Raw genomic sequence first — 22,114 nt, 5'->3', positions numbered from 1 at the left:
ACTACAGAGAACAAACTGATGGTTACCAGAGGGGAGATGAGTGGGGAAATGGGTTAAATAGGTGATGGGGATTAAGGAGTATACTTGTGATGAGCACAGGATGATATATGGAAATGTTGAATAACTGTATTGTAGACCTGAAACTAGCATTACCCTGTATGTTAGCTGTTAAACTGGAATTTAAATAAAACTTTAAAAAAATCATTCAGTAGTTGATAGAAGGCAAATATAAATATTATACTTAGCTCCACCTACTTGATGATAATGACTTTATCATATTACTTATTATTTATCATATTATCATATTACTTGCCTAGTGTGATGTAGTGATTTATAATTAGAAATACACAGTTGGTCTTCAACCCCTTTCCTGGCACTGGGCTACTAAAATTCTTGGCCTTTTCTAAGTGATAAGAGCAATGGGAACATCTTTTCTTGTAATAGTTGGTCCTTTGTCCTCGGTTCCTGAAATAGCTCCAGAGCAATAAAGGCAAAAGGAGTATCCTTTGTTATTCCCAACACCTTTTAACCACAGTGGAGTTTATGTTCATAAGGAGATTTTTGGAAAGCTCCTAGATTAACTACAGAATGGGGCTGGTTGTCAAGGGAATGAAACTTGTGACTCTTGTGTTGGGACTTTCAATCCTATCCCCAGCTTCTGCAGAAAGAGAAGGGCTGGAGATTGACTTAATCACCTATGACCAATGATTTAATCAACCTCACTTATGTTTTGAAGCTTCCAGGAAAGTCACTAAAATACAGGGTCTGGGACCTTCTGGTTTACTGAACAGGTAGAGTTGATGAGAGCGTGGTACACCTGTAAAAGTTAGGCAAGCTCCATACCCCTTCCTATATTGTACGCTATGCAACTCTTACATCTGGATGGAAGTAAGTAAACTGTTTTCCTGAGTTCTGTAGCCATTCATTCTAACAAATTATTGAACTCTGGAAGGAGGCTGTGGGAACCCCTGATTTTGTAGCCAAACTCAACATAAGTTCTGGGTAGTTAAGGAATCCACTACTTTTGGATAACCTAAGGTTAGCCTCTCATACGGGGGTGGTCTTACAGGACTGAGCCCTTAACCTGAGAAATCCAAAGCTAATTTCAGGTAGATAGTGTCAGAATTGAATTAAATATATAGGACACACAGTTGGTGTCTGCAGAAAAATTGGAGAATTGCTTATGTGGAGCACCCTACCACGACCACCACATACAGGCACATCTAGTGTGAGAAGTGCTGGAGTGAATGTAGAGAAAAATTATGTGTTTGTTTTCCTTTCACCCAGTATTCAGCAACTAGTTAAAATCAAGGGCTGGAGGGGCACCTGGGTGGCTCAGTGGGTTAAGCCGCTGCCTTCGGCTCAGGTCATGATCTCGGAGTCCTGGGATCGAGCCCCGCATCAGGCTCTCTGCTCTCTCGGGGAGCCTGCTTCCTCCTCTCTCTCTGCCTGCCTCTCTGCCTGCTTGTGATCTCTCTGTCAAATAAAAAAAAAAAAAGAAAGAAAAAAAATCTTAAAATCAAGGGCTGGAAATCAGAAAGATGAACTGTATACTAATTTTGGATCCCTCATCATTTATGGACTCTTGTTGAAAGAGCCATATCTACTACTCACAGTTTACTCATCTATAAATTAAGGATACTGTCCTCATTTGGCTCAATGTTAAATGAGTTAATATACAGAAGAGATGAGTGTCTGGAACATTCAAATACACAAAATATGGTAGGTTATAAAAAGCCTGGTATTTTTGTAAGACAGAAACAGCCTATAGAATATTAAAGAGAGATAAAACAAAACACAGAGAAGTGAAAATTTTTTCATGATAGAAATGAAAACTACAACAGGGATGACTGGGTGGCTAAGTCAGTTAATCATCTGTCTTCAGCTCAGGACATGATCCCAGGGTCCTAGAATAGAGTCCTGCATTGGGCTCCCTGCTAAGCCAGCTAGCCTGCTTCTCCCTCTGCCTGCTATTACCCATGTTTGTGCTACTCTCTCTCTGTCTGACAAATAAATAAATAAAATCTTAAAAAAAGAAAAAAAAAGAAAGAAAGAAATGAAAACTCTATTGAAAGAGGAAATTTCTAGAGCCTAAGAGCTTTCCTCCAACATCTCCTATATAATATTGGCTATTCCTTCAAATAGTCATCAAATGGTCACAAGTGAAATAATAAAATGATATCCTAACTAGTTTACAGACTTTTTCTGCAATGAAAAAAAGTCATATGATTTGTTTGAGTACATAGAACAAAAGCAGGAAAAATGAATGCATCTAGATTTCATTAAGTCCAATTTCTATGAAAGACAAAAGGGCATAAGCTTGATCACTCTTAGCTGTTAGAAAGTAATGTAACTTACATCATATAAGGAGCTGTCTAATTCCTACCTACTTAGAGGAAGAAGAAGAAAAGGTGATAATATTTGAAGAAAGAAGGAAAGGTAAAAAGGGAGATTGCGGTGTCCTTTGTCCTTTGCCTGAGGGAAGACTGAGTTGTTGGAATCAGATACTAAATATTTTTAATGCATATGTTTCTCCTATCTTTCCTCTACTTTTTACATTTTTCAAATACCTATTACATTGCAGGTTACTTCAAAATAATCCTTTTTCATTGTCAATAAACCAGGAAACACTAGAATTAATAAGAAGCTAGTTAATCAGAACCCAGAAAGCTTGGGAATGACCTTTGGTTTCTTGGTATTCAGAAATACAAACTGTGACTTGATTACCTATGAAAATCTTTCAACTCAAAATTACATTAATGCAGGGCCTCATCTTTTTCTAATAAAATATTTTAAACACAGAGACAATGTCGACAGAGGGAAAAAAAAAAAACCAAAACACCAAGATTTAAAACCCCTATACTGTCAATGTTTACTAAAAGAAACTGCCATTACAACCCCTTATCAGCTACCAGTTCCCAATTTGTAGGGACAAAGACTTACCCGGAATGAGCCAAAGGTTGGCTGGCATGTAAATGGGATGGTTGCAACCATGCAACCATCATCAGTCTGTTTCCATCAAAATTTCCGGTACATATGAATAGAAGAGTGGCGGGATATTCTTGAATGCCTGGGTTGATCACGGAACATCATTATCCTTCTGATCTCCCTAGAGTATGATTATTCTCATCCCACTTGGCCATCCCGGTTGGCCAGGAGGTGCTCTGGATTCTAGAGAAAGGAGTCTCCCAGGAATGAGAACTGGATTATATCTGGTCTTGGATCACATTTAGATCAAATTGGCTCTGAGTTCATGAGGGATTCTATAATACAATTTCATTGTGCTTACAAATACAGTTATGCCACCACCGTTACTATTACTACTTTAATGAATGTCAGTCACCTGTTTCCCAAAATTTTATAGTAACTTTCAGATTTGAATGAAAACTGAATACATTTTTTCAGGAACAAAATTTTTCAAGTTTCCTCCATTAACTGACATATAAGATAAGTTACTATTATCACCTCTATCTCTTGGTAGCAGTTGAGATTAATTGCAATGACGATGCTTATCCAGTGGCATTAGAGAGCTACTCAAAATTCCCAGATAATAAATTGCATAGAATATTAGCCATAATATGTTTTTCCTTCCAGCAGTCTGGGGAATATATATATATAAATATACACACACACACATATATATATATACATATATATATATATATATAAATATACACACACAGACACACAGACACACACACATATATATGAAATATTTATTCTATATAAAATTATATATTATTTACAAATATGTTTAGTTAAATATAAAATATTTATAATTAAATATAAAATTATATTTTATGTTTATTATACACACACACACACACACACACACACACACACACACACACTAAGATTTCATTTGTTCAACCGAGAAGGAGAGAAAGAGAGAGCACAAGCATGGGGAGGAGCAGGGGAAGAGGGAGAAGCAGGCTCACCACCAAGCAGAGAGTTGAGACAGGGCCTGATCCCAGGACCCCAGAACCACAATCTGAGTCGAAGGCAGATGCTTAACCAACTGAGCCACCCAGGCACCCTCAGTCTGGGGATATTTTAAATGTAGTCTGTCCTTCTAACTTCAAGATTTTCAGTAGTTCACTCATTTGCCATAGAAAGCCAGTAATTCACTGGTTGTAATACGAGGCTGGCAAACTGCTTTCCTCTAGCAGAGTCCCAGATAACAGAACTGTAAATCATAATGACCAAAATGTGAGCATGATTCCCACGTAGATACTTTTTCCTCTGTTACTTTCAGTGTTGTTAAGCTGTGAGCAATTGTCCAGCTTCAGAATCATTCATCCAGCCTCAGTATTTGTGCAAAAATCTATTTGAGAAGAAAACACTTGCAGGCAGAGTCAGTTGTCCTCTTCATTCTTTTCCTTTTTCCTCTCAGTTTCCACAGCAATCTGTCTATGGGTCGTTTTATCTATTTAGTTAGTCTAGCTCAGTTTCTACGGAATCAAGTCTCATCAATTGTCTACTCCTTCTAATACAATAACATAACCCCTGCTATTCCTTCCATACACCTGTGCAAATGTTAAATTATTACAAAAATAATACACCCTCTCTTTTACCCAGAAATATTGGAGATATTTTGTCCATTGTATTTTTTGACTAAGTTTGTCAGATAATAACTTATATTCATTTATTCTTTTTCATACACCACATTAATATGAATCATCTTAATCTTTTTTTTTTTTAATTTCTATTGAAAGATCACCTGCAAAGAAGCACACCTTCTTCTTGGCCCAGGATTTCCACTACTTGGTATTTACACAAGAGAAATGAATACTGAGCACATGGGTGGCTCATTAGATTAAGAATCTACCTTCTCCTCAGGTCATGATCCCAGGGTCCTGGGGCTGCTTGTATGAAGTTCCCTGCTCAGCAGGGAGTCTGTTTCTTCCTCTCCCTCTGCTCATCTCCTCCCTGCTCATGCTCTCTCTCTCTCATGCTCTCCCCCTTCAAATAAATAAAATCTTTAAAAAAGAGAGACAGAGAGAGAAACAAATACATAAGTCACAAGAAGATGTGTTTTATGATTTTTGTAGCAGCTTTTGCATATTGGCAGTTACCTAAAAACCCATAGGAAGGATAATGGATCTAGATCATTCAGTTTGATGATATTTGGTGTGTGCACTGTTGTGTAACCACCATATAAAATAAGATATTGAAAACTTCTACTAGCTCAGAAAGTTTGCTCATGTCTCATTCCAGTCATTCTCCAATTACGTTCTTTCCCTTCAGGAAATTATTTCCTGATTTTTATCAAAGACAAGCTTTACTTTTTCTTAGATTTCTTTTAAATTGAGTCTCAAGGGATGCCTGGACGGCTCAGTCAGCTAAGCATCTGACAAATAAATAAATAAATAAATAAATCTATCTTTAAATACCTACATACATACATAAATTGAGTCACAAAGTATAATTTGGATCTAATTAAGTGAAAAATGTAATGAAGAATTTAAGCAGAGGAATAGAATTAGCAAAAGAAGTGAGTCATGTAAAAATTTGTAGAGATATATACACATTTAGATGTTATTACAGTTCAAAAATTGGATGGAATATTGTGGGAGATGCATTCAGAAGAGACTGGTGTTGGAGTTGAAATTATAGTGTGTGTGTGTGTGTGTGTGTACATATAATGATGAGTTTCAACCTTATTCTTTATAGAAGAGATAGCCTTTGAATGATTATTAACAGCAAATATAGTCATATTTTAATTGCATTATATTTTATTTACTTTTTTCCTAACTATATTAATGAATAATTGGCAAATATAATTGTATATTTTTAAAGTGTACAATGTGATGATTTGATATACATATACATTATGGAATGATTACTAAGATCAAGATAATTAACTCATCCATCACCTCATATAGTTAAATGTGTGTGTGATAAGACTGCTAATGTTCTACTCATAGCAAATTTCAAGTATAAATATCGTATTATTAACAGCTACATGTTGTACATTAGATCCTCAGAACTTATTTATCTTATAACTGAAAGTATGTACCCACTGACATACATCTACTGTTTTCCCCTTCCCCTAGGCCTGATATCCACCATCTATTCTTTGTTTCCATGGACTTTTTATTTTTTTAAAGATTCTACATATACATGATACCATGCAATATATATCTTTCTCTGTTTGGCTTCATTTAATATAATGCTCTCCAAATTCATTCATGTTGCAAATGGCAGGATTACTTTTTATGGATGTATAATATTCCATTGTACATATTCTTTTTTTTTTCTTTTAATTTTTTTTATTTTTAATTTTTTTTAATTATTTTTTTTATTTTTTCAGCATAACAATATTCATTATTTTTGCACCACACCCAGTGCTCCATGCAATCCGTGCCCTCTACAATACCCACCACCTGGTGCCCACAACCTCCCACCCCCCACCCCTTCAAAATTCTCAGATCGTTTTTCAGAGTCCATAGTCTCTCATGGTTCACCTCCCCTTCCAATTTCCCTCAACTCCCTTCTCCTCTCCATCTCCACTTGTCCTCCATGCTATTTGTTATGCAACACAAATAAGTGAAACCATATGATAATTGACTCTCTCTGCTTGACTTATTTCACTCAGCATATCTCTTCCAGTCCCGTCCATGTTGCTACAAAACTTGGGTATTCATCCTTTCTTTTTTCTTTTTTTCTTTTTTTTTTTTTTACAGCTTTATAAACATATATTTTTATCCCCAGGGGTACAGGTCTGCGAATCGCCAGGTTTACACACTTCACAACACTCACCATAGCACATACCCTCCCCAATATCCATAACCCCACCCCCTCTCCCAACTCCTTCCCCCCATCAACCCTCAGTTTGTTTTGTGAGATTAAGAGTCACTTAGGTTTGTCTCCCTCCCAATCCCATCTTGTTTCATTTATTCTTCTCCTACCCCCTCAACCCCCCATGTTGCATCTCCTCTCCCTCATATCAGGGAGATCATATGATAGTTGTCTTTCTCCGATTGACTTATTTCGCTAAGCATGATACCCTCTAGTTCCATCCACGTCATCACAAATGGCAAGATTTCATTTCTTTTGATGGCTGCATAGTATTCCATTGTGTATATATAACACCTCTTCTTTATCCATTCGTCTGTTGATGGACATCTAGGTTCTTTCCATAGTTTGGCTATTGTAGACATTGCTGCTATAAACATTCGGGTGCACGTGCCCCTTCGGATCACTACGTTTCTATGTTTAGGGTCAATACTCAGCAGTGCAATTGCTGGGTCATAGGTTAGTTCTATTTTCAACATTTTGAGGAACCTCCATGCTGTTTTCCAGAGTGGTTGCACCAGCTTGCATTGCCACCAACAGTGTAGGAGGGTTCCCCTTTCTCCGCATCCTCGCCAGCATCTGTCATTTCCTGACTTGTTAATTTTAGCCATTCTGACTGGTGTGAGGTGATATCTCATGGTGGTTTTGATTTGTATTTCCCTGATGCCGAGTGATATGGAGCACTTTTTCATGTGTCTGTTGGCCATCTGGATGTCTTCTTTGCAGAAATGTCTGTTCATGTCCTCTGCCCATTTCTTGATTGGATTATTTGTTCTTTGGGTGTTGAGTTTGCTAAGTTCTTTATAGATTTTGGACACTAGCCCTTTATCTGATATGTCATTTGCAAATATCTTCTCCCATTCTGTCAGTTGTCTTTTGGTTTTGTTCACTGTTTCCTTTGCTGTGCAAAAGCTTTTGATCTTGATAAAATCCCAAAAGTTCATTTTTGCCCTTGCTTCCCTTGCCTTTGGTGATGTTCCTAGGAAGATGTTGCTGCGGCTGAGGTCGAAGCGGTTGCTACCTGTGTTCTCCTCGAGGATTTTGATGGATTCCTTTCTCACATTGAGATCCTTCATCCATTTTGAGTCTATTTTCGTGTGTGATGTAAGGAAATGATCCAATTTCATTTTTCTGCATGTGGCTGTCCAATTTTCCCAACACCATTTATTGAAGAGGCTGTCTTTTTTCCATTGGACATTCTTTCCTGCTTTGTCGAAGATGAGTTGACCATAGAGTTGAGGGTCCATTTCTGGGCTCTCTATTCTGTTCCATTGATCTATGTGTCTGTTTTTGTGCCAGTACCATGCTGTCTTGATGATGACAGCTTTGTAATAGAGCTTGAAGTCCGGAATTGTGATGCCACCAACTTTGGCTTTCTTTTTCAATATTCCTTTGGCTATTCGAGGTCTTTTCTGGTTCCATATAAATTTTAGGATTATTTGTTCCATTTCTTTGAAAAAATGGATGGTACTTTGATAGGAATTGCATTAAATGTGTAGATTGCTTTAGGTAGCATAGACATTTTCACAATATTTATTCTTCCAATCCAGGGGCATGGAACATTTTTCCATTTCTTTGTGTCTTCCTCAATTTCTTTCATGAGTACTTTATAGTTTTCTGTGTATAGATTCTTAGTCTCTTTGGTTAGGTTTATTCCTAGGTATCTTATAGTTTTGGGTGCAATTGTAAATGGGATGGACTCCTTAATTTCTCTTTCTTCTGTCTTGTTGTTGGTGTAGAGAAATGCAACTGATTTCTGTGCATTGATTTTATATCCTGACACTTTACTGAATTCCTGTACAAGTTCTAGCAGTTTTGGAGTGGAGTCTTTTGGGTTTTCCACATATAGTATCATATCATCTGTGAAAAGTGATAGTTTGACTTCTTCTTTGCGGATTTGGATGCCTTTAATTTCCTTTTGTTGTCTGATTGCTGAGGCTAGGACTTCTAGTACTATGTTGAATAGCAGTGGTGATAACGGACATCCCTGGCGTGTTCCTGACCTTAGCGGAAAAGCTTTCAGTTTTTCTCCATTGAGAATGATATTTGCGGTGGGTTTTTCATAGATGGCTTTGATAATATTGAGGTATGTGCCGTCTATCCCTACACTTTGAAGAGTTTTGATCAGGAAGGGATGCTGTACTTTGTCAAATGCTTTTTCAGCATCTATGGAGAGTATCATATGGTTCTTGTTCTTTCTTTTATTAATGTGTTGTATCACATTGATTGATCTGCGGATGTTGAACCAACCTTGCAGCCCTGGAATAAATCCCACTTGGTCGTGGTGAATAATCCTTTTAATGTACTGTTCAATCCTATTGGCTAGTATTTTGGCGAGAATTTTTGCATCTGTGTTCATCAAGGATATTGGTCTGTAGTTCTCTTTTTTGTTGGGATCCTTGTCTGGTTTTGGGATCAAGGTGATGCTGGCCTCATAAAATGAGTTTGGAAGTTTTCCTTCTGTTACTATTTTTTGGAACAGTTTCAGGAGAATAGGAATTAGTTCTTCTTTAAATGTTTGGTAGAATTCCCCTGGGAAGCCGTCTGGCCCTGGGCTTTTGTTTGTTTGGAGATTTTTGATGACTGTTTCAATCTCCTTACTGGTTATGGGTCTGTTCAGGCTTTCTATTTCTTCCTGGTTCAGTTGTGGTAGTTCATATGTCTCTAGGAATGCATCCATTTCTTCCAGATTGTCAAATTTGTTGGCGTAGAGTTGCTCATAGTATGTTCTTATAATTGTCTGTATTTCTTTGGTGTTCGTTGTGATCTCTCCTCTTTCATTCATGATTTTATTTATTTGGGTCCTTTCTCTTTTCTTTTTGATAAGTCTGGCCAGGGGTTTATCAATCTTATTAATTCTTTCAAAGAACCAGCTCCTAGTTTCGTTGATTTGTTCTATTGTTTTTTTGGTTTCTATTTCATTGATTTCTGCTCTGATCTTTATGATTTCTCTTCTCCTGCTGGGTTTAGGGTTTCTTTCTTGTTCTTTCTCCAGCTCCTTTAGGTGTAGGGTTAGGTTGTGTACCTGAGACCTTTCTTGTTTCTTGAGAAAGGCTTGTACCGCTATATATTTTCCTCTCAGGACTGCCTTTGTTGTGTCCCACAGATTCTGAACCGTTGTGTTTTCATTATCATTTGTTTCCATAAATTTTTTCAATTCTTCCTTAATTTCCTGGTTGACCCATTCATTCTTTAGAAGGATGCTGTTTAGTCTCCATGTATTTGGGTTCTTTCCAAATTTCCTCTTGTGATTGAGTTCTAGCTTCAGAGCATTGTGGTCTGAAAATATGCAGGGAATGATCCCAATCTTTTGATACCGGTTGAGACTAGTTTTAGGACCAAGAATGTGATCTATTCTGGAGAATGTTCCATGTTCACTAGAGAAGAATGTGTATTCTGTTGCTTTGGGATGAAATGTTCTGAATAGATCTGTGATGTCCATCTGGTCCAGTGTGTCATTTAAGGCCTTGATTTCCTTGTTGATCTTTTGCTTGGATGATCTGTCCATTTCAGTGAGGGGAGTGTTAAAATCCCCTACTATTATTGTATTCTTGTCGATGTGTTTCTTTGATTTTGTTATTAATTGGTTTATATAGTTGGCTGCTCCCACGTTAGGGGCATAGATATTTAAAATTGTTAGATCTTCTTGTTGGACAGTTCCTTTGAGTATGATATAGTGTCCTTCCTCATCTCTTATTATAGTCTTTGGCTTAAAATCTAATTGATCTGCTATAAGGATTGCCACTCCTGCTTTCTTCTGATGTCCATTAGCATGGTAAATTCTTTTCCACCCCCTCACTTTAAACCTGGAGGTGTCTTCGGGTTTAAGATGAGTTTCTTGTAGGCAACATATAGATGGGTTTTGTTTTTTTATCCATTCTGATACCCTGTGTCTTTTGATTGGGGCATTTAGCCCATTAACATTCAGGGTAAGTATTGAGAGATATGAATTTAGTGCCATTGTATTGCCTGTAAGGTGACTGTTATTGTTTATTGTCTCTGTTTCTTTCTGATCTACTACTTTTAGGGTCTCTCTTTGCTTAGAGGACCCCTTTCAATATTTCCTGTAGAGCTGGTTTGGTATTTGCAAATTCTTTCAGTTTTTATTTGTCCTGGAAGCTTTTAATCTCTCCTTCTATTTTCAATGATAGCCTAGCTGGATATAGTATTCTTGGCTGCATGTTTTTCTCATTTAGTACTCTGAATATATCATGCCAGCTTTTTCTGGCCTGCCAGGTCTCTGTGGATAAGTCTGCTGCCAATCTAATATTTTTACCATTGTAGGTTACAGACTTCTTTTCCCGGGCTGCCTTCAGGATCTTTTCTTTGTCACTAAGACTTGTAAATTTTACTATTAGGTGACGGGGTGTGGACCTATTCTTATTGATTTTGAGGGGGGTTCTCTGAACCTCCTGAATTTTGATGCTTGTTCCCTTTGCCATATTGGGGAAATTCTCTCCAATAATTCTCTCCAATATACCTTCTGCTCCCCTCTCTGTTTCCTCTTCTTCTGGAATCCCAATTATTCTAATGTTGTTTCGTCTTATGGTGTCACTTATCTCTCGAATTCTCCCCTCGTGGTCCAGTAGCTGTTTGTCCCTCTTTTGCTCAGCTTCTTTATTCTCTGTCATTTGGTCTTCTATATCACTAATTCTTTCTTCTGCCTCATTTATCCTAGCAGTGAGAGCCTCCATTTTTTATTGCACCTCATTAATAGCTTTTTTGATTTCAACTTGGTTAGATTTTAGTTCTTTTATTTCTCCAGAAAGGGCTTTTATATCTCCCGAGAGGGTTGCTTTAATATCTTCCATGCCTTTTTCAAGCCCGGCTAGACCCTTGAGAATCGTCATTCTGAACTCTATATCTGACATATTACCAATGTCTGTATTGATTAGGTCCCTAGCCTTTGGTACTGCCTCTTGTTCTTTTTTTTGTTGTGAATTTTTCCGCCTTGTCATTTTGTCCAGATAAGAGTTTATGAAGGAGCAATTAAAATACTAAAAGGGTGGCAACAACCCCAGGAAAATATGCTTTAGCCAAATTAGAAGAGATCCCGAATTGTGAGGGGGGAGAAAGGGGATAAAAAGGGGTTTAGAAAGAAAGAAAAAAAAAAAAGAAAGAAACTATTAAAAAAAAGAAAGCCGATAAAGAAAAAAATATAAAAAGAGGAAAAAATATATATATATTAGATAAACTATTTAAAAACGTTAAAAAAAAGAAAACGGTAAAAGTTAAAAAAAATTTAGCAGAAGAAGAGAAAAAGAACAAAAAATTAAATTAACTGCAAGGCTAAAAAATCATGGGGAGAAAGACATGAGTTCCGTGCTTTGCTTTCTTCTCCTCTGGAATTCTGCCGCTCTCCTTGGTAGGTGACCTTGGTCCTGGCTGGGTTTCCCGTTGATCTTCTGGGGGAGGGACCTGTTGTAGTGATTCTCAAGCGTCTTTGCCCCAGGCAGAGTTGCACCGCCCTTACCCGGGGCTGTGCTGAGTAATCCGCTTGGGTTTGCTGGGTTTGCTTTCGGGAGCTTTTGTTCCCTGAGCGCTTTCCGTAGAGTTCCGGAGGACGGGAATAAAGATGGCGGCCTCCCGGTCTCCGGCCCGGAGGAGCCGAGAGCCCGGGGCCCCACTCCTCAGTGCGCCCTCAGAGAACAGCGCCCAATGACTCCCGTCACCCTGGCCTCCGGCCGCGCTCCGAGCTGACCGAGCCTGCGACCGGTTCAAGGGAACCTCGAGCTGAGAGTCACTCCTCGGCTCTGTCTCTGTAGCCGGCTTCCCCGTTCTAATACCGGTAAGCTCTGTGACACTCAGACACCCCCGATCCTTCTGCGACCCTGCGGGAGCTGAGGCCACGCTGACCCCGCCTGGGCTTCACCCCAGTTAAGCCTCTGGAGCGATGTCCCTCAGTGGAACAGACTTTTAAAAGTCCCGATTTTGTGCTCCGATGCTCCGCCGCTCACCGGGAGCCGGCCCCTCCCCCCGCGGTCTATCTACCCGTCGCTTTGGATTCACTTTTCCGCCAGTCCTACCTTGCAGAAAGTGGTTGATTTTCTGTTTCTGGAATTGCTGTTCTTCTTCTCTTCAATCTCCCGTTGGATTTGTAGGTGTTTGCAATCTTTAGATAAGCTATTTAGCTGATCTCCCACTACCTGAAGTAGTCTCAGCCTGATACTTCTCCGCCATCTTGACTCCTCCCTCCCCATTGTACATATTCTTTATCCAATCATCCACTGACAGATTGTTTCCATATCTTGGCTATTTTAAATAATGCTACAATAAACGTGGCAGTACAGATATCTCTTTGAGATATTCTTTTGGTTCCTTTGGACATACACCCAGGACAGTGGGATTGCTGAATCAAAAGGTAGTTTTATTTTTAATTTATTGCAACCTCCAGACATTTTCTTTCTTTTTTTTTTTTTAATTTTTTTTCTTAAATTTTATTTTATTTTTTTTTATATTTTTAATTTTATTTTTTATAAACATATATTTTTATCCCCAGGGGTACAGGTCTGCGAATCGCCAGGTTTACACACTTCACAGCACTCACCATAGCACATACCCTCCCCAATATCCATAACCCCACCCCACCCTCCCAACCCCCCCCCTCAATCAACCCTCAGTTTGTTTTGTGAGATTAAGAGTCACTTCTGGTTTGTCTCCCTCCCAATCCCATCTTGTTTCATTTATTCTTCTCCTACCCCCTTAACCCCCCATGTTGCATCTCCTCTCCCTCATATCAGGGAGATCATATGATAGTTGTCTTTCTCCGATTGACTTATTTCGCTAAGCATGATACCTCTAGTTCCATCCACGTCGTCGCAAATGGCAAGATTTCATTTCTTTTGATGGCTGCATAGTATTCCATTGTGTATATATACCACATCTTCTTTATCCATTCGTCTGTTGATGGACATCTAGGTTCTTTCCATAGTTTGGCTATTGTAGACATTGCTGCTATAAACATTCGGGTGCACGTGCCCCTTCAGATCAAAAGACAGCCTCTTCAATAAATGGTGTTGGGAAAATTGGACAGCCACATGCAGAAAAATGAATTGGATCATTTCCTTACACCACACACGAAAATAGACTCAAAATGGATGAAGGATCTCAATGTGAGAAAGGAATCCATCAAAATCCTTGAGGAGAACACAGGCAGCAACCTCTTCGACCTCAGCCACAGCAACATCTTCTTGAAGCGATCTGACTTAGCAAGTATCTTCAAAACTTTAAATTTTCAGTACTGGATGAAACACAGCATTCATCTTTATCTGTCTCCCAAGGTTCCGGTAAACAGTCATAGACATACAGTAAATCCTTTTAATTAATTAGTTTTCCTACAGCGTACGCGTCACGGCGAGGTGACGTCACGGGACCCGGCGTTCAGGGAGCTCTTTCATTTTTTTAAGATTTATTTAATTTTGGAGAAAAAGAGAGGAAGTGTGTGATCAGAGAGAGAGAGAGAGAGAATCTCAAGCATACTCTTTGCTGAGTGCGGAACCCATCGCAAGTTTGACCCAGGGCTTGATGTCACAACCCAGATATCACCATATGAGCCAAAGCCAAAAGTCTGATGCTCAATTGACTGAGTTACCCAGGAGCCACAGTTATCTGTATATACACAGCCCTGTGCCTCCAGGATCAACTTACTATCCAGGGAGTAGCCTCCTCAGGAAACCAAAATGGCCTCAGGACAGCCTTGGAGGAGGGGCCATAAATTATCCCAGACCCAACCTCCCAAAAGCCTGGGCTGCAGTGGGGTTGTGGCCAAGGTTGGAACCTGTCAGCAACACCCCATAGAGGGTCTCCTATGGCTAATACCTGAGAAATGATTTATCCCAGAAGAGATGAGGTGTTCTTTGAGGAAGCAGGAAGCACTTGACTTTTTTTTTTTTTTTTTAAGCACTTGACCTTTTAAGAAACTACTTTAGAGGAGAAAAAGTGGGGGTGGAGATGATTGGAAACGGGTGGGCCAGAGAAAAGTAAATTACAGAAGACATAGCAGATGATTATGAAAGAGGAAGGAGAGGGTCTTTGAGGACCACCTCAAAGCCTCTGCCCCGAGGTGACAAAGAGGAGGAGGATTCCAGCAGTCACCTCAGAGCCTGTGTGCCACACTCACCCTTTCACTGCTGGTATCCAGGCCCTGCCTTCAGTGCTGTGCTTTAACAGAAAAGAAAGTCCCTCAGACAGCGGATCTTTTTGCCTCCCATCAGTCAGCTGTGACCCTGTCCTCAGTCATGTTACACAGTGTCCTGGCTCCTCTAGAAGACAGGCAGGACTGCACATGGTACCCTGTGTTCTTCCCTGAGTGTCTGATCATTTGCAGAGCAGAAGAGGAGTGGGAATGAATTCCAGATGCCTTGCCCCTCCTTTCCCAAGTCAGAACAGAGGCCTCTCTCTTTGTGTGAGCAAGGTAATTAGGTTGCTGTAACTTCTAAAGTGTGGACTCCAATTGGCCAGAACCTCAGAGAGACCAAAACACTAGCAAGTGCAGCTGTCCTGGCCCTAGGCCAAACCTGTGAGAAGCGCCTGGGCATGACCCCACCCAAAGGGCCTATTGTCAGCCCAAGGCCAGAGTCAGCCAGACCTGGCTCATGATCTGAGGAGGCTGTCTTCAATACTGCATACAGGCCATCACCAGGTCTTGTAGGTCTTGCGTGCCACATACTTCATCTTCATGAGCAGTTACAAGTGGATAGCCCCCAAGATCCCTCTCCCTTGTCTGATGAGGCCACTCCAGGCCTCCCACAGAGCCAGATCAGTTCATCACTCCATAGCTCAGTAAACTGACACCTTCGTGGGTTTGAATCTCCTGTTTGGTGTTTGATGTCAGCTTTTTGTTTTCTCTGATGTCTTTGTTTACCTTCCTTACCCTTCTGCCTCCCAGCCAGGTCTCTCAGCCTATCTGTGCCACTGTGGGGTGTTTTCAAATCTTTCAATCACAGTTGCCTGGCCTCAGGCTGGACAGTTCAGGGGTGAGAGTGAAGATAGGAGACCTGTTTGTCTTGTTTCCTCTTTGTGATGGTTAATACTCATGTATCAGCTTGGCTAGGCTATGTACCCAGATGTTTGATCCCCGGTCCAGAGGTTGCTGTAAAGGCACTTTGTAGATGTGATTCACAAATAAGTAGATTTGAGTAAATTGAGTAGATTGAGTAAAGCAGATTGCCCTCCCTCCCATAGGTAGGCCTCATCCAATCAATGGAAGGGCCTAAGAGAAAAGGACTGAGGCTCCCCAGTGAAGAAGGGGTTCTGCACCCATACTGCCTTTGAATTTGAGACTGAAACCTCAACTCCTCCCTTGGTCTCCAGCCTGCTAGCCTGCCTTACAGATTCCAGTCTTGCCAGTCTGCACAATCACATGAGTTGTCTCTCTGGAAGATGATAGATGATACATAGATAGTCCTATTATATTCATATGTATATTCTAGGGGTTCTGTTTCTGGGGAGAATTCTGATATAGATTTTGATACTGAGAGTAGGGTCTCAAGGAAAAGAATCTTTTTTTTTTTTTAACGTATTTATTTATTTATTTGACAGAGAGAGATCACAAGTAGACAGAGAGGCAGGCAGAGGTAGAGGGGGGAAGCAGGCTCCCTGCTCAGCAGAGAGCCTGATATGGGGCTCGATCCCGGGACCCTGAGACCATGACTTGAGCCGAAGACAGAGGCTTAACCCACTGAGCCACCCCAGGTGCCCCAAGGAAAAGAATCTTAAGGATGACTTTTCTAGATTAGTTTCAAGGTTTCTGGAACTGGTTTTATAATATTAGATTTAAAGGTATTAGTGATCCAAAAGGATCCAAAAGGATCTATGGACTTTTACTAGGGCAGTTGGGAAAAAGGAAATAATCAGACGACAAAGTTATTCCCTATACCTCTTCTTGGTGACTATTCATTAAAATTTTATGATTTATCATCAAGCCTTATTGCTGGTGCTAATATTTAAATTCTTCTGGGATGTGGGGCACCTGTGTGGCTCAGTTGGTTAAGGGTCTGCCTTTATCTCAGGTCATGAACCCAGGATCCTGAGATCGACCCCACATCAGGGGTCCTTGCTCAGTGAGAAGCCTGCTTTTACTTCTCCCTCTGCCTGCTTCTCCCCCTACTTGTTCTCTCTATCCCTCAAATAAATAAATAAAATCTTTAAAAAAAAATTCTTCTGGAATGTGTTGTTTCCCATGACTTAATATCTTCACTGAGTGGAGCAGTTACTGGGTTTTCAACTTACTCCTCACCATAGTACTAAGTTAAAAAATCAGAGTCCAGGACAAAGGTCTTATATGCTATTACCTTACTGGAGACTCTGATATCAAAACATTTGAATAATGGACAAGAAAAGTAGGAGGTCCTTGATTATGATGTGTTATGCAGCTGGCTTTTGCTAATTGTGTCTACATGCTCTATCTCATGGGCCCATTCTGTAAACTTTTATCTCATAATTGATGCTTGCAAGAGAGGAAAGGGGACATTCTTTAACCACTGACACCTACCTGTCATTTGTAAAAGGACCAATCACCCCATTACATTTTCTGATTTATAGTGTTGATTGCTCTGACCCTAGGAAGGGGATTTGTAGCATGGCATAAGGTGCAGCACTACGTGGTTGTACTTGAATTAAATTATTCAGAGTCCATCAAGGGTTTGTCATGTCAGATCAGTTGGAACAAGAGGCACCTTAGACCAGTGGTTTTGGAGGCTGCTTAAGAAGCACTTGATATAAAAAAAAAAAAAAGCACTTGATATAGTTTTATTTTCCATGTTTTTAATAATTCTGAACTTTCAATAAATGTGTGAATTCTTTTGTTTTCCAAAACTAAGTCCTCTGTGTTTCTTAGGCTGAGGCACTTGATTTTCTAGTATTTGCTCATTTGTGTTTAAATTTATATAAGAAACTATTGAGAGAAATTAAGTAAGCATTTACCTTTAAAGAACATTTTAGAAACTGTATCCTATAAGTAAGAACAACAATAATAATAATTATTAATAGTAGTTGTAGTATCTACTGTATGTATGCAAGATTTGGAGTAAAGATCTGATCCACCCAGTAAGTGTGGTAGGAATTAAAGTTAATGAGTCATTAATGAATCAACTTAAAATGTATGGGAAAAGCAGAAAACCCTTCACTATATATGAGGCATAATAATGGGACCTACAAAATATTCACATCTTTACCAGATTATCAAAATCATGATGCATAGAGAGATACATTTTATGAAATAATGCATTTTTCTTACAATTTTGCATGTCAAATACACTTTTTATGATTATATTTACTAGCAAACATATTTATCCTTATTTATAAATGCCAAAGTACATTATTTTATGGGGAAAAAATAGAGACTCAGTCCATTTAAGAAATAGTCTTTATTCACAAATATTGAATGCTTGCTTATTATGTTTTAGGTATTATTACAGTTACTAGCAATTGAACAAAACACAGGGATTGAGTAAAGTAGGACTATGAAATTTATATGACTTGCAGAGGTAATGTTATTTGTCCAACTAAATATAAAAAGTTATAGTATAAATGTCCTCTCACATACACTTAGATTATTATAAATGTATTTAACACTTAAAAGAAAACAAGTACTCCATTATTAGGTTATATATGGACATATAACATATTTTAAAATTTAGAATTACCCTTGTATTTTTCAGTGTTAATGTACTCATGAATTAGGTCCATTCTTCTCACCAATAACAAAGTAATGGTAATCATGTATCTGAACATTGCTGATGGAGTGTTGTTTTTGAGGTGTTTGTTTGTTTGTTTGTTTGTTTTTTCCTAAAAAGAGGTGGACAGGTTCAATTCTCAGCACTGTGAGACTCTGGCTATCTGTCATTGTGAGCCCTTAATGCTGCTGAGTTCAGGTATTCTCTTCAAAACTTTGATTCTTTTCCACTAGCTGGGACATTTATACCTCATTTAACATGATGCAACTTCCCCAGGTAGTCACCTGTCAAAAACCTCGTGTTTTTAACAACTCTTTCATGTAGTTGTGAGAAAATGAAAGGGCAGAGCATGGCACCATTTCAGTTATGAATGTACTACAGTTGGTTAAAGAGGAGAAATCTAGTTCTCTCTGACTCCACAGCCAAGGTTTTAAATAATGTGGTTAGATTCATATAATGTCTGTGATACCAGACAACATTCTTGAAGAATTAATTTTACTTATACTCTCTGTATATTTTACTCTTATATTGTTTTCTGTGTTATCAAAAGTTTAAGATTGCCTTATATCAGTGTTTTCTTCAAAACTACCACTCCTAAAGATGCTAGGGTATTTTATCCCTCCTCCTAAATGAGTTTTTGTAAGGTTTTATAGAATCTGTAGAGCTGAGTTTATTACGTATAAGACAGTATTGTATTGTATTTTCAGTACTTTTCTACTGACTCATTTTTGTCTGTCTTGAATGCACACAAAAATAAATTAGGAGCTGGAAATAAGAAACATATTCCACAGTCAGGCCAATACATATCTTTAGAGTAAGAGCTTCAGTTTTTCTGGAAGTGTTATTATTATTTTTTTTAATCTTTGCATTTAGGTAGAGGTGAAATTTGCAAAACGACCAGAAAGGAGGTGTAAATGTTTCTAATCCATGAAAATATTTTCGGTGTTTGTACTATATTGAAATGTTAAATTGAAAAATTGAAACATATTACTTAATAATGCAAAGAATCACTTCATATTATAGGTACCTTATTTTCATATATTATTATACACTCATTTTTCTTAAATTATTATAAATTCATTTTACTTAATGTGAAATTCACATAACAAATAAGTGAATATCTGCTAGATACTCTTATAAACACATTAAAAAATATATTAAAGCCTTTGTCTAAGTATTTGAGAGGAACTGGGAACAACGAAACTTTAAAATCTAAGAAAACGGGCAGTTAAAGATTCCCAACACTTATGTGTATCATCATATAATTAGATACCTGATCCTTATTTTTGAATTTTAATTAATGGATAAACTACTTGAACCCTGCAGTGATGTAAACTACATTGTTTCTATGGTTTCTATCCACTTGGAGCCTGAAAGTATATTGTTCTGTACACTAGGAGACTAAACAGAACATTGAGACAGCCTCATACAATCAGTTCAAGATATCCCATATATCTACTTACATTATTAACATAGGAGCAAAGAAGAAAAGCAAACTGATTTCTGCTTACCAACCTTCATTGGGAAAGAAAAAGTAGTCTTACCTTAAAAACTCTGCCAAACATTCCAGCAAAGCACTAATCAAAGATGACCCTAAAAAAATGTTTTCCAGGTTTTTTATCTACTGTGATATGACATTCATTTCTATTAGAAACACATTATGTTCACAATGGAGTGGTGTTGGTAAACTCTGAGAGTGAAGACTCAATGTAGAGGCTGTACAGATGACTGCCAAAAGTTACAATAACTGCAACAGATAGGATGATTCTGGATTTGAATTTATAGCATCAGTTTTCCTTTGTTAAGAATAAAAATTGTACTCTCAAGCCTCTTTATTTATGTCATCTTTTGAGGGGAGTGAAGTGTTAATTATTTTTTAAAACTTTTTGATATATTTCCCTAAGATTATATTCATGAGGTAAAATAAGGAAAATTAGGGAATTTGAATATAAATTTATAAAACGATTTGGACATAATATTCTTGGAAAGAATATTATAGTACTGTTACATACTCTAAGATTTATCTGAACGTTTACCACAGATAATTGGAATAAGCTTAGACTTACTAGTAGACATTTCACACAGAATTCTGTTACATTATATGAACACCAAGTTTAATCAGAGAAACTTGGAAACATTAAATTATAGGGGACCATCTGCAAGTCTTCTAATTTCTATTTTCCTCAAGAATAATGAACTACCACAGTCAGAGGCTACAGCCCTTCAGCAAAAATAATGAAAACTTAAAAACAGACTTAAATCAGGAATTATTTCCCAAAGCTTGGAATATTTGTTATGGTATATCAATTTGAGGCTTCAATTACTGTTTTCTCACATGGACAAATACACTGGCAACTGCTTCTCAAGTATTAATATGGAGGTGGCTTTAATGTTGTGACTACAGGCACCTCTTCATCCCTAAAGACCAAGTATAGTGTTCCTTATTTCCCAACAAATACTTGGCTCACACACTCTCTGATTTGTTTGGTCCTTACCCCATAGATGATAGGGTTGAGGGCTGGTGGAAGGACCACATAGATGTTGGCAACAAGAATGTGGACATAAGAGGGTATTTTTTGGCCAAATCTGTGAGTGAGAAAGGAGAAAAGAGAGGGTGTATAGAAAACAAACATGACTGCAGCATGAGAACTGCACGTGCTCAGCGTCTTGTGGCGGGCCTCTTGCGATTTGAGGCGGAATACAGCATGGAGGATGTAGCCATAGGAGATTCCAACAAGTACCAGGACAAGAACAAGGAAGGAAGCAACAAAGAGACCATAGATAGCATTGATCTGAATGTTGGCACAAGCCAACTTGGCAATGCCCATGTGCTCACAATAGGTGTGGGCAATAATGCGGGCATTGCAAAAGGGTAGACGGTGGATTAGGTAGATCATGGGCAGTGTGAGCACGACTGCACTCAGTGCAACCCCTACTCCAATTCCTGACAACACTCGGACTGTCAGGATAGTTGTATAGTGGAGGGGGTCACAGATGGCTACATAGCGGTCAAAGGCCATAGCCAGCAGAACAGCAGATTCCATTCCAGTGAAGGTGTGTATGAGAAACATCTGGGCCACACAAGTTCCAAAGCCAATTTCATGAGCATTAAACCAAAAGATACCCAACATTCGTGGCACTGAGGTTGTAGAGAGGGCCAGGTCTATGGCTGATAGAATGGCAAGAAAGAAGAACATTGGATTCCAGAGGGTTCTTCCTGTCCATATGACTGTCAAGATTGTGACATTGCCAATAAGAGCCATAAAGTAAATACAACAGAATGGCAATGAAATCCAGGCATGGGCAGTCTCAAGCCCTGGGATGCCTAAAAGAAAAAAGGTGGATGGATGGAAGATAGTTATATTTTGATGGGGCATTCTGGATTTGGCTAGAATAGGAGAAGTAGATATGTATGTCCATTCCTAGAAGAAAAATAAAGCACAAAAATAGTTTCAAATGATTTCAAATTAGTTCTTGTTTTATTGCAGTGCAAGAGAAGGCAGTGATATTGTTTCCTAACTGGTTCCTTATACTGGATTTACCAAAAGGAAGATTCTCATTACTGTACACAATTGAATTCAAAGGACACATCATTTATGATGACTACTAGCACAGTCAATGCTTACAGATAATATAACATC

General features: G+C 38.6%; 1 protein-coding gene across 1 annotated transcript; it reads right to left on the bottom strand.

Moving 5' to 3' along the window:
• Positions 1–20,914: 20,914 nt before the first annotated feature.
• Positions 20,915–21,850, bottom strand: LOC125079048 (olfactory receptor 52J3-like). Its single transcript, XM_047692392.1, has one exon. The coding sequence runs from the start codon at positions 21,848–21,850 to the stop codon at positions 20,915–20,917; it is 936 nt and encodes a 311-aa protein (XP_047548348.1).
• Between the last annotated feature and the right edge of the window lie 264 nt (positions 21,851–22,114).

The sequence above is a fragment of the Lutra lutra genome, chromosome 10 (assembly GCF_902655055.1).
Source record: "Lutra lutra chromosome 10, mLutLut1.2, whole genome shotgun sequence".
Taxonomy (NCBI): domain Eukaryota; kingdom Metazoa; phylum Chordata; class Mammalia; order Carnivora; family Mustelidae; genus Lutra; species Lutra lutra.
Note: the sequence above shows the minus strand (reverse complement) of the source record. Positions and strands in the feature narration are given on the sequence as shown.

Excerpts from the sequence above, each read along its gene's own strand:
- LOC125079048 (XM_047692392.1), bottom strand. The coding sequence starts at position 21,850 with ATGCCCCATCAAAATATAACTATCTTCCATCCATCCACCTTTTTTCTT.